This window comes from Agelaius phoeniceus, chromosome 26 (assembly GCF_051311805.1).
Source record: "Agelaius phoeniceus isolate bAgePho1 chromosome 26, bAgePho1.hap1, whole genome shotgun sequence".
Lineage (NCBI taxonomy): Eukaryota > Metazoa > Chordata > Aves > Passeriformes > Icteridae > Agelaius > Agelaius phoeniceus.
This window is the reverse complement of record NC_135290.1, coordinates 2,600,374-2,612,437: the sequence shown is the minus strand read 5'-3', so window position 1 is coordinate 2,612,437 and position 12,064 is coordinate 2,600,374. Positions and strand designations below refer to the sequence as shown.

At 67.4% G+C, this 12,064-nt stretch overlaps 1 protein-coding gene and 1 long non-coding RNA gene across 2 annotated transcripts; both read right to left on the bottom strand.

Annotated features, from left to right (window-relative positions):
• Nucleotides 1–231: 231 nt before the first annotated feature.
• Nucleotides 232–7,364, bottom strand: HAP1 (huntingtin associated protein 1). Its single transcript, XM_054649660.2, has 15 exons — nucleotides 7,121–7,364; nucleotides 5,369–5,445; nucleotides 5,141–5,257; nucleotides 4,937–5,037; nucleotides 4,589–4,697; nucleotides 4,376–4,454; nucleotides 4,159–4,289; nucleotides 4,007–4,081; nucleotides 3,784–3,921; nucleotides 3,429–3,496; nucleotides 3,184–3,351; nucleotides 2,730–3,016; nucleotides 2,422–2,640; nucleotides 1,897–1,999; nucleotides 232–1,228 (listed from the first exon to the last, which is right to left on the bottom strand). Exons 1-15 carry the CDS (start codon nucleotides 7,215–7,217, stop codon nucleotides 841–843), a joined length of 2,157 nt encoding a protein of 718 aa, XP_054505635.2. The 5' UTR covers nucleotides 7,218–7,364; the 3' UTR covers nucleotides 232–840.
• A 2,206-nt stretch (nucleotides 7,365–9,570) lies between these two features.
• LOC143695751 (uncharacterized) lies at nucleotides 9,571–10,678 on the bottom strand. Its single transcript, XR_013185281.1, has 3 exons — nucleotides 10,611–10,678; nucleotides 10,161–10,381; nucleotides 9,571–9,739 (listed from the first exon to the last, which is right to left on the bottom strand). It is a non-coding gene; the product is annotated as an uncharacterized LOC143695751 (long non-coding RNA).
• Between the last annotated feature and the right edge of the window lie 1,386 nt (nucleotides 10,679–12,064).

Genomic DNA, 12,064 nt, shown 5'->3' with positions numbered 1-12,064 from the left:
CACGGCCTCTGCACTCCTGGATGTGCTGGGGAGAGCCTGGGAAGGTGGGCAGGGGGGATTTACCCCCAACCCCAGAGGGTGGAAGGGATTTGCCCCCAGTTCCAGAGGGCAGAGGGGATTTGCCCCCAGCCCCAGAGGGGTGCAAGGGGCAGAGACTGAACTGGGCACAGCAGCACACACAGAACATGGCAGCACACACAGAACATGGCAGCACACACAGAACATGGCAGCTGCTCTGTGAACTCACATTTATTTGCCAGGGGTTTGGGCACAGCTTGGAGGGAGGGACACAGCTGGGGGGAGCAACAGAAACACCCCCAGAAACATCCCAAGCTGTGGGTGCTCTACTATTGCTACTCAGGGAGCAGGAAAGAGCTAAACCACCATTCCCTTTAAAGGCCAGTCCAGCCCAGGTGCTGGCCAAGGGCCCAGCCCGGGGTGCAGGGGTGTCCCCCTGGCCCCAGTGGGTTGCCCCAGGACACACCTGAGCCCAGACTGAGTGTTCTCCATCCCTGCAGCATCTGGACAGCCCCAAACGGGCCGAGCTGCCCCTCGCTCCGCAGACAGGCTCAGCAGAAGCAGGAACAGTTTTTATTGCCAGAAATTGGCTCCTGTGAAGGGTCCACACTCCCCCAAGCAGGGACAGGGTCAGCCAGCAGCCCCTGCACCCCCCATGCATGGGGAGCAGTGCCAGGTTCTGTCCTTGCTGGTGCCAGGAGGGCTGATGGACCTGGGGCAGCAGCAGGAGCTGAGGCTGAAGCTTGTCCTGTCTCCATTTCCCCATGCATGGGTGAGGAAGAGGATGTGTCTCACCCTGAGCCTGGGGGCTCTGCAGCAGTGTCACTTCTGGGTGCCCCAGGCCCCTCTGGGCCCTGGCTGGGCACAGGAGCTCTCCCCTCTGGCCACCACCTTGTCCAGCCCCAGGCGCTGCAGCTTCTCCACCAGGTTCCAGCTGAAGGTGCTGCTCCTGCCTGGGGGTCCCTGCTGGCCCCTGGCCACGGGGGGCTCACAATGCTGGGGGTCCTGGCAGTGCAGTGAGGGGCCCCACCACAATCCAGTCCCTGGTGCCAGGTGGGAATCTCGGCCCAGCAGGAGCCTGAGGAGTCCCCTGGGGGTGCCGGGGGGTCCAGGGCCCAGCGCCAGCGTGGGGGGAGTCAGTTCTGGTGAGGGGCTGCAGAGGCTCAGCCCCTCAAAGGGCCCACAAGAAGGCACGACGGCATGATACAGACTGGAGGGGAAGAGAGAGCAGAAGGGGGGATCAGCTGGGGGCCTGTGCTGGGGGACGCTGCTGAGGGGGCCAGGCAGGACCCCCTGTCCTTCCCCTAAAGAGCCCTGGGCTGTAGGAGACCCCAAAGCTCCCAGAGGGGTGCTGGGGGCTGCTCCTCGGCAGCCAGGACACACTGGGACACAGGCACTGCTCCAGCAGCAATTTCCAGACACCAGGGTTTTGTCTAACAGCGAACTCCAGCTTCAAACCAACCCCCAACGAGCCGTAGGGGGGCTCATTAGGGCTAATCACCGGTGCTCATTAGTGAGGGGACAGCCCAGTAGCCGGCTGCGAAAAGTTCCTGGCTGCTGCCCAAGTGTGGAGGGAGGAAAAAAGCTGAGTCTGTTCCCCAGAGTGCCAGGAGCATTCACTGCTCCTCTGGGCAAGCCCAACCCATCCATCCACCCATCCACAGACAGCCCAGCAGCCACATTTGGGGAGATTTCTGGTGCTGGCACCTCTCAGAGCATCAGGGGCTGCCACTTCCTCGAGCTGCAGGGAGCCAGGCACAGGGGAGGAGGAGGAGGAGGAGGAGGAGGAGGAGGAGGAGGAGGAGGAGGAGGAAGAGGAGGAGGAGGAGGAGGGCGCTCGGCGGGGCCGGGGCAGGCAGCGGGGGCCCCGCGCCTTACCTGGGAGTCACCGTGGTGATCGCAGAGGTGGGGTGGAGGATGTGGCAGGTGGTGATGGTGAAGGTAGACGGGGTCTGGGGGAGGTTGTTAACAGAGAGGAACACTGGAAGGGACAGGAGACAAGGGGTCAGGAGGAAGGCACGGCAGAGGGCAGGCGGGGCAGCCAAAGCTGGGCTGGAAGCTCCTTGCACGGGGCACAGATTCAGCAGCAACTGCGTCTGGTGCCTGCTCAGAGGGGGCAGCCAGCACAGGGCGGGCCAGGAGATGCCAGAGCGGCCCCTTGCAGGCAGCCGGGGGGCAGCAGGGGCTCGCCAGGGCCATGGCCACGGCTCGTCCCGCCGGGGCAGCTGCCCGAGCATCGCCCTTGCACAGCTGCAGGCGGAGCATCCCCCTGGGGACCGGGGGGTGGCAGGGAGAGGCTGCTGCAAGAGGAGAAAGCACGGGGGGAGGCGAGGGCCAGCCGAGACAGGAGGGCAGGGACACCCCGGGGGCTGCGGCCCCTCCGTCCCCTCGCCCCCCGCTCACCCCTGGGGCGCTCCTTGGCTTTGGCGGGTGTTGAGGTAGGGAGCAGCTGGAAGGAGCTGGCGTCCACATCGTCCTCCTCCAGGTCATTGAGGCTGTAGACCTCCTCCAGGTCGATGTCCAGCTGCCTGAAGTCTTTGGTGAGCACCCCGGGCCGGGGCACCAGGATCCCACCCAGGTTGGGCTGTGCCAGCTGCTGCCAGTGGTGGAGCGTCACAGAGCCTGGGAGGGGGGACACAGCCGGGGGGAACTCAGGAGGGGCTGTTGGAGCCTCAGAGCACCTGCAGCTCCTCACCCCCTCTGCCCCTCACCTTCCAGCGGCTTCACAATCTGCAGTTTGTCGGGGAAGTAGGTGAGGGAGCCCAGGGAGAAGCCGGAGCCAGCGGTGAGCTCCGAGCCCCCGGAGTAGCTTGTCCCGGTGGAGACGACGCTGCCCTCGGGGGTGAGGAAGCCGCTGGAGCTCTCCCCATCTCTCAGCCTCCAGAGCTTGCGTTCCCGCTCTGCCTCGAAGAAGGAGCGCTCCGAGAGCCGCTGCACCGCCGCCTCCAGGTCCTGCCGGCCCGGGGCTGCCCGGGGCTCCCCGCTGGCCCCATCGGCCCTGCCGGGGGCAGAGCGTTAGGGCTGCAGTCCTGCCCTGCACCTCAGGCTGTGCTGGGAACCCCCAGATCCTGCCCTCCCTGCCCCAGGCTGCTTCCAGCATCCCAGCCCCTGTGCAGGAGGAGCCGCTGCCTCACCCGGCCCCGTTCCCCCCAGCCCAGCACTCACTGAGCATCCTCCGAGCCGGAGCAGTTGGTTTGGGGGGTGCTGGTCCCCCCAGAGTGGGCAGTGGACAGCTGCTTGGAGCCCGGGACATGGTGGGGAGACTCAGAGCAGGACTTGGCCTTGGCTGCCTGGTTCACGGCCTTCACCGTCTCAAAGACGCGCTGGCAGCTCCTGCGGGCAGGAGGGAGCTCGGGGTGAGCCGGAGCCGGGCCCATGGCACAGCGCGAGTGGCCAATGACAGCACTCACTTGTAGTCTGAGGAGGAGCTGTCCGTCCTCTTCCTCATCATCCCCTTGATCTCAGCCGCCAGCGAGTCCTGGGGGTGGGATAGGCAGTGTCGGTACCGGGGGGGGGGCAGTGTCGGTACCGGGGGGGCAGTGTCAGTATGGGGGGGCAGTGTCGGTACCGGGGGGTGGGGGCAGTGTCGGTACTGGGGGGAGCGGTGTCGGTACCGGGGGGGGCAGTGACGGTACCAGGGGGGGGGCAGTGACGGTACCGGGTGGGTGCAGTATCGGTACCGGGGAGGGGGGGGGGGGGGCAGTGTCGGTGTCGGTACCGGGGGCGCAGCAGGGACCCCTCCCGTGCCGCCCGGTCCCCGCTCACCACGGGCAGCAGGCTGGCAGCGCTGTAGCGGCTGACGGTGCTGTTGGGCAGGCTGCGGCTCCGCAGGCTCTTCACCTCCTCCCGCGCCTCCTGCAGCATCCCGCCGCACTCCGCGTACTTCTCCTGCAGATCCCGCAGCTGCGGGGACACCGGCACAGCTGGAGCACGGCCCCGGGGCAGGATCCCCGGCCAGGGGGGCACCCAGGGCTCCCCCCGGGCTCACCTCCATCCGCAGCTGCTGCTGCACCTCCTTGGCCGCCGTCAGGTGCTGCTGGAGCTCCTCCACCTCGGAGCCGTACTGCGGGCAGGAGCGGCGGGGTCAGGGCGCTGTGCCCGCACCCCCCCGTCCCCCCGGCACGGGCAGGGGACCCTCACCGTGCGACATTTCTGCTGCAGGTCCGCGACCTGCGCCAGCAGCTGGCTGATCTCCTCCTGCTGCCGCGCCGCGTCCTCCGCCCTGTGCGCCAGCTCCTCCGACAGGTGAACGACCTGCTGGCTGGCTTCGGCTGCGGGACGGCCGGGCTCTGTCACCGCCGGGCACCACCCCCGGCCCCAGCCCAGCCACCTGGGCAGAGCCCCGAGCCCTACTTACAAAACTGCTCCACGCAGTCGATCATCAGCTGCTGCTCCTGCTGCTCGTACTGACAGGTCTCAGTGGCGATGCTGGTGGCCTGGGGGAGAGGGTTGGAGGGGCTGAGCGGGACAGGCGGGACCTCCCGTCTCCCTGAGGGGGCAGCTGGGTGTCCCCAGAGAGAGCAGGGCAGAGGTGGGCACTGAGGGGCATCCTGCAGCCGGCTGTGCTCACCTCCATGCGCAGCTTCTGGTTCTCCTCCTCCAGGCTCCTGAGTTTCTGCTGCAGGGTGTCGTACTGGAAGTACTGCTGCAAGGACAGCGAGGACTCGTGCCTGCGCAGCCTGGGGACAGCAGGGATGGCCTGAGCAGTGCAGGCAGCGTGGGGCTGCCCACTCTGACCCTGCCCGCTCCCGCAGCCCCCGGGCATCCACAGCCACCGAGCTCTGTGGGGTTGGGCCCACGGCCACCAAGGGAGGGAAGGGATGTGGCCGCTGCTACCCCAGGGACGGTGATGGCCCCTGCCCAGCCCACAGGAGCAGCTGTGCCCCAGGGGAGTGGCAGGACAGGGAGTCGCACTCACGGTGTGGAGGTGGTGGTGGTGGGCTCGCTCTCCTCCGTGGTGGTGGTGTAGAAGTGGAGGAGGTCATCCCGCATGGACACCTCGTGGCGCAGCTGCGCAATCTGGAGAGGCAGAAGCGCTTCAGGACACGGCCAAAGGGACCACAGCAGCCCCCGGGGGGCACACAGGGGGCCAAAGCCCAGACCTGTGCCCAGGAGCTGTTACCTCCTCTTTGGCCAATTCCAGCTGCTCCTCCAGGAGCTCGTTGCGCTCAGTCAGGCTCCGGTTCTGCTTCAGCAGGGACTGCCCGATGCGTGCTGCCAACTCCAGGTCCCGCTCTTTCTGCAGGGGGCAGCTCTGCCTCAGCTGGGACTCATCCCTTCCCCACTCCTCACCCAGCCCTGTGTCCCCAGGGTGCCACCAGCCCTCACACGGGTGGGATCTCCAACGTACCTCATCCAGCAGGTTGGTGACAGCATCGATATCGTGGTAGGTCTTCGTGATCCTGGCCACCCGCTCAGCACACAGGACTGGGGGGAGAGGGCCACAGGGTGAACCCCCACACTGTGGGAGCACTGACCCAGGGGCTCAGCACTGTCCCCCCCAGGCTGGTCTCCAAAAAGGACCTTTTGTCTGCTCACATAGTGCCAGGCAGGGATCCCCACAGCTGGGACAGCATCAGGGGAAAAGGGGGGCTCACACCTGGCCCCAACCCTGCTCACAACCTTGGGGTGGCAAGAAAAATGCTGGGTCCCCTTGCTGACCCCACAGCACAGGCACAGTGCCAGCCCCACTGCAGGACTCACGGACAGGAAGGGGGAACAAGGAAGGGCAGCAGCAGAGATGGGATCGGAGGTGACATCTCCAGCAGAAAGCAGGCTGGAGCTCCAGTATAAATAGCTGTGGGTGGCACCGTGCCGAGCCGGGCTCACAGGCGGCGTCCCCTCCAATCTGTCCCCAGCCCCCTCCCCCAGATCCCCCCTGCCCTAGTTTAGTTTCTCTCTGGGGGAGGGGACGCTGCAGCCCGCACCCACCCGATGCCCCCGCAGCTGCGGGACCGGGCGGCTGCCACCGCGCCAGGCCGGGCCCCCGCCACGGCTCTGCGCCCCCGCTGCTCCCCGGGTCTGGCGGGGAGAGGAGGTGCCGGCCCCGAGACTCGGTGTCCCCGCTGCGGATCCTGCCAGGAGCGCCGGGCACGCACCCAGGCGGCAGCGCCGGAGCCCCGAGCCCTGCCCGCACCCCAGAGCCTCCCACAGCCCGGGAGCCGCCTGTACCCCACACCCTGCACTCCCCATGCCCTTTCTGACGCTCTGCTGCCCCGAGGGTGCGTGCCTCAGTTTCCCTTGGGCCCCGAGTCAGAGGCACCCCCCAGTCGTGCAGACGAAGTGGGTTAACGGGGAAGCTCAGCCACACAAATCCCATTAGGCGTCCCCAGCTGGGGTTGTGTAATGGTGAGTGTGTTGTCATGGCAATGCCCCCACTCGCCACCCCGGTCCCGTCCGGCCCTCACTGCCCCGGGCGCTGCCCACGCCCCAGAGGGCACGGACCCCAAACAAGGCCATGGGGACCAGGGCCGGCCCCATCCCCAGCCTCACCCCCCTCTCTGCACCCCGACAGGAGCCGCTCTCCGCGGGGGTCCCCAACTGCACCTCATCAGGCCCCTGAGCCATTAATTGGAAGTAATTAGAGCATGAGCATCGTTACGGTTGGAGCGAGCGGCTGGCCCTGGCAGACGGGGGCTGCAGCGCTGGCGAAGATGTAAACATCCATCCAGGGCCCGATCCGGGGGTGCGGGGGGAGCACCCCGTTCCCACGGCAGGAGGGGCTCCCTTTCCCACGGGCACACCTGGCAGGGCCCCTGTCCTGTCCCCGCCACTCCCGCCAAGCTTTCCTTGGGGTCGGGGTGATCCTGGGGGTCCCCAAGGGACCGGGCGGCGGCAACCCCGGGCCAGAGTGCGGCGAGGGAGACGGGGATTGAGGGAAGACACAGGTGGGGAGCGCACGGCACATCCCGAGGGACATCCTGAGGGAAGACCCCGGCCCCGACCGCTCCGGACCAGCCCCGGCCCCAGGGAGACCCCGGCCCCCGCCGCTCCAGACCAGCCCCGGGGGGAGCCCAGCCCTGCTGCAGCCGCATCTCCATCGCCATCCCCATCCTCATCCTCATCGCCATCCCCGGGGCGGGACCACCCGCGCCGCCCTCACCTTCCTCCAGCTCCCGGGCGATGGGGTCCGCGCCGCCGCCGCGCTCCGCGTTCCCGTTCAACTCATCGTAGGCGGCGGGGCTGCTCCAGATCTCCATGGCGCCGAGCCCACCGCTGTGCCCAGCCCGCCGTGCCCACCCAGCCGTGCCCAGCCCAGCCCAGCCCCGCCGCGCCGAGCGGAGCCGCTGCGGCCGCTCCCGCCCCTATTTATAGGATCGCCCGGTCCCCGCGCACCTGCCCCGCGCATCCCCGGGCGGCGGGGCCGGGGCTGGGGCCGGGACGGGGGCGGAGCCGGACGGGAGCAGAACGGGGGCGATGCGGGGGTCGGGGGTGCTCATTTCCACCGTTTTCCCCGGCCCACACCAGGGACACGATCCCCACCAGGCAGCCTAGGACTGGGCTCCTTGTTGGGGAACCCACCGGGACAATCCTGCTCAGCCCTGCGGGCTGGTGGAGGTGTCCCACCTCTTGTCCCAGCGAGCCCGGGCGCACAGGGTGGTGATGACTACTGGGGGACACTGAGCAGCAGCTCTGCAGTGTTGATGCTGTGGGTCATGCACAGACAGCAGCTTTTGCCCCTTGGGAAGGACAGGGAGAGACTTTGCGCCCTTCACACAAAGCCATGGGATCCCCATAAGGGTCAGGGTACATTTTCCTGAGCAGCCCTGCTCTGCCACATCCAGGGCTAGACCCCTGCATCATCACCCACGTCACAAACCCTGCACCTGCAGTGCCCACTGCAGTGCTGGGACCTGCTCAAGTCCCTGATCAGGAAAGGAGCTTTTCCATCCCACTCCAGCCTCCCCATTCACCACCCCTGGCTCCAAGCGTGGCCTGGCATGAGCCTGGCCCCCTCTGTGCCCCACACTCCCTGCCTGGCACCCTCTCACCCCCACAACCACGCTGGTGCAGAAGCAGCACAGAGGCAGGAAAGGTGAATAAATCATGGTGTGCTGAATTATGGAGGAGCTGGCAGGCACGTAGCACAGGCCGTGGGTGTGATGCTGGAAATGCCAACGTGCTCTGTCCTCATCACCTGCCCCAGCACCCACCCTTGTGAGCACCCAGATAATCAGTGAAGGGATGCAGCTGGAGCTGCCCCTCACTATCACACACCTTTGCCTGTTTGACTCCTACCCATTGGGATCCTGACCCCAACTACATCCTGCCATAACCCCCAGTGCCCTCTAGAGTGAGGACTGGAGCAAATGCCCTCAGTCCCAGCCTCTCCCTCCTCCTGGAGCTGGATTTTCCCTTGGTAAGGCCTGGGATGACACAGCCACCAACTGGGCACCCACCCTCCAGGGACCCCAAGGACTCAAGCACACGTCTCAGCATGGACAGGCAGGAGCTGCTTCTTCCTAATCCCCTGCCCCAGGATTTGCTGCTCTGGGCAGGTTCCCTGTGCCTGCACAAGCAGATTACAGGGGGCTATTTCTGATGGCAGCTTAAAGGTTTGACGCCATGGGCCCCCTCCAGCACATGCCAGCAGCACTGGAGGCCTGGCTGGCTGTGACCTGCAGGAGTGTGGCACTGAGAGCCACCGGCCCCATGGAGCAGGGCTGGGGTGCTGGGGTGCTGGGGTGCTGCATGCTCCCACCCCATGGCACAGAGACAGAATTTGGGGCTCAATCCCTCGTACTGCCACTGCAGGGGGCAGTGCTGATGGTCACCTTCTGAAGAGAGAGGGGAGCAGCCACAAGGGGAAGGCTGCAAGCACAGGCAAGGCATGGTGAGGATGATGCTCAGCCTGGAGTGAGCAGGTGGGTGGAGGCCTCGGCCCCATCTGTCTCCCAGTGCCCCACATCCATCCCCCAGCCCCTTGCTCTAATCCTGCCCCAGCCACACGCAGGCCAGAGGCACAAACAAAGCAGAGATAATCTGTCTGTGCCCCCCGCTGAACCCCGACCTTGCCCAGGGATGGGCCAGGTCACAGAGCCATGGGCACTGCCCCTGCCTGGCCATGGGGGCTGCAGGGACCTCCCCCTGGGGTCCCCACAGCTCTGGGGGCTCTGCTGGGAACCCCACAGCTCTGGGGGCTCTGCTGGGAACCCCACAGCTCTGGGGGCTCTGCTGGCACCAGGGATGGATCCCCACAGCTCTGGGGGCTCTGCTGGCAGCAGGGGCCCTGAGCCCTGCTCCAGGCTGGCACATCTGGGGGAGCAGCAGCCCTGGAATTCCCTGGCACACCTTGCCAAGCCCACCAGCGTCCCAGCACAGCACAGGGGAGCAGGGATGTGCAGGGGGTCCCGGCAAATGCTGGGGGGTCTCTCCCAGCATCCGGCTTGGCTCAGCAGCAGCTGCTCTCAGAATTAGCCCGGGATGTTCTGGGTGAGGAAATCCAGCCCCTCAATCCCATTAGCGGTGATTAGCGCTGTCCTGGCCGTGCCCACCGCCCGCGCCGGCCCCGCTGCCCGGGGGCACTCACGGAAATACTGCAGGGTCTCCTCGATCTGCTGGGGGGTCAGGGGGGCTACGGGCTGCGGGGGGGCGCTGGGGGCTCTCAGCCAGTCCCCGTGGTCGTAGCCGAACACGGTGTCAGCCCGCAGCGTGTAGCGGGGCAGCTGCTCGCCCAGCAGGCTGACGATCTCCACCTCGGCGACATCCTCGCCGCACAGCTCTGGGGACAGGGGGACACGGCGTCAGCCCAGGGTGGGGGGCGTGTGCGGGGAGGGGCTGTGCAGGGGGAACATCCTGTACCCCTCAGCCCCCGCTGTCCCCCGGGGGTTTGGGGCTGGGTCTGTCCCCAGAGCCGCTGGTGTAGGGATTGGGGGGTCCCCGCAGGGTGGCACTCAGGGACCCTTCCCCAGCCGTGCCCTGCTCCCCTCCATCGCTGCCCGCGGGCGGGGTCCTGCTGCCATCTCCTGGCCACGCTCTGCGCTGGGGACCGCGGGCCTGGCGTGCAGCGCGGGGTGAAGGATGCCGGGACAGTGGCTCATCTCCGCACAGAGCGGTGACAGGATGGAGGAACAGCCCAAAGCAGACCCAGCTCCTCCCCTCCCTCACCCCGGGGGCCCGCTGGCACCCTCAGCTGTACCCACCAGTGATGGTCGCGGCATCGCGGCGTGTGCCCGGCTGGGACACCGGGCCGGGGTGGGGACAGGCGGTGACAGCTGAGCCTGGGCTGGGCTGGACGTGGCAGGCGGGTGGGCTCTGGCTGGGGAGGGTCTCTCGTGGGACCGGGGTGTCCAGTTTGGCCGGTGTTGCGTGGGGGCCTGGCTGCCATGGGGAGAGGCACCAGAGTCCCTTCTCCGGCCCCTGCCTGGGGGGAAGGAGCTGTTCAGGTGATGCTCGAGGGTTCCAGGGACACATCCTGAACCCCCATAGGACAAACACCTTCCTGGAGGCAGCATCTGCCAGCCCGGTGGCACAGCCAGGGCTCAGGTGTCCCTGCTCCCTGCCGATGGCACAGGAGAGCTGTGGGAACGGAATCCAGCTCAGCTCCACCCTGAATACGGGGCAGGTTTGGCAGAGGCAAGGGGTCAGCGTACCTGCTCTGCGGTGGCTGCTACGGGACGCGGGGGCTCAGCACCAAAGCAGCGCCAGGAGCGGGCAGGACAGGACAGGACAGGACAGGACAGGAGCCTGGCCCCACAGGGTCCCTGCCGGGTCGCTGCCTGCGGAGCGAGCAGGGAGGAGCTGTCGAGTTGCCCGGCACTGGGCAGACACGGCAGTAGTGCCAGAGAGAGCCTTGGGGAGCTCCACCTCGAAGAGCAAAGTCCGCGAGTGAACCTCCAGCCTGTCGGCACCAGGATGCAGAGCAGGGAGCTGCCGTGCCGGGCAGGGCAGGGCTGGGCAGCATCTGCCTCATGCCAACCATAAACATCATGAGACGGGCCATAAATCCGGCATATCCCTGCTCTCTGGCCACCTCCAATGGCTCTGGGTCGGGCTGCAGCCACTGCTGGCACTGCTGCCCCTCTGCCCTGCAGGGCAGGAGCTCCGTGCAGCATCCCCAGCCCTTCTCCCACCTCCACCACTGTGGGGCTGTGGCACAAGCAGCCCCTCGTTCCCAGGTCATGGCAGAGCACGGCTGCCTTCTCTCCTGGCAGGTGCTCAGGGTCGCTGCCACATGCACAGCACCCAGACCAGGCCACCCTGCTCCCCCCTGGCACACAGGGACAGCACAAAGCAGCACACAGACCCCAAATCACACCCACAGCCTTCCCCAGTCCTGTGCCCCCTGGCACTGCGACCACCAGACCTGGGGTTCGCCCAGAAAGCAGCTCCCCAGCCCCAAACCCTGCGACCCTCCTGTCCCCAGGGAAGGAGCGGGACCCACCGTGCGGAGGTGCCGCGCTGCCGCTGGCTCCGGGGAGCGAGCGCGGCCGTGAGTCAGCTCAGCCGGGGCTGCCAGAGCCCTGCGTCTGCTTTTGGCCCAGCTCCTGCACGTACATTCACTCTCCCCGGGGGAAGCCTTGCTCAGACACGTGCGGAGCAGCTCCCATCGCCCGCTGCTCCCAGAGCCCCCGTCCCCACTGACCCCGGACCCCACTGTCCGCCCTCCGCCAGCGTTTGATGAGCCGGGACCTGCCCCGGGAGCTGGGCCAGGGCAGAACGGTGGTCCCGGGCACCGATGGGACACGGGCCAGGAGGAGCAAGGTCCTGGCTCAGGCCGGCCCAGGTACCTGTGCAGACTCGCTCCCTGCCCTGCCCGATGCCGTCCTGCACCTCCTGCCCGGGCACCTCCCGAGGAGCGCCGTGAGAAGGGGAGAGATGAGGCAATTTCTCCCAGGGCTGCGGCAGCCGCCCTCAAATTCTCCGGGGAACGGAGGGGACGGGCTGGGCACGGCTCGGGGCTCGCCCGCGGGAGCTGCCCGGGGATTTGGGGTGCCCGGAGGCAGCCGGGGGGACGCGGGACACCGTGAGAACCGGAGGCGGAGTGGGACACGGCGGGAGGCCGGGTGCACCGGGAGTGCGGGAGATGCCGCGTTCGGGTGCACGG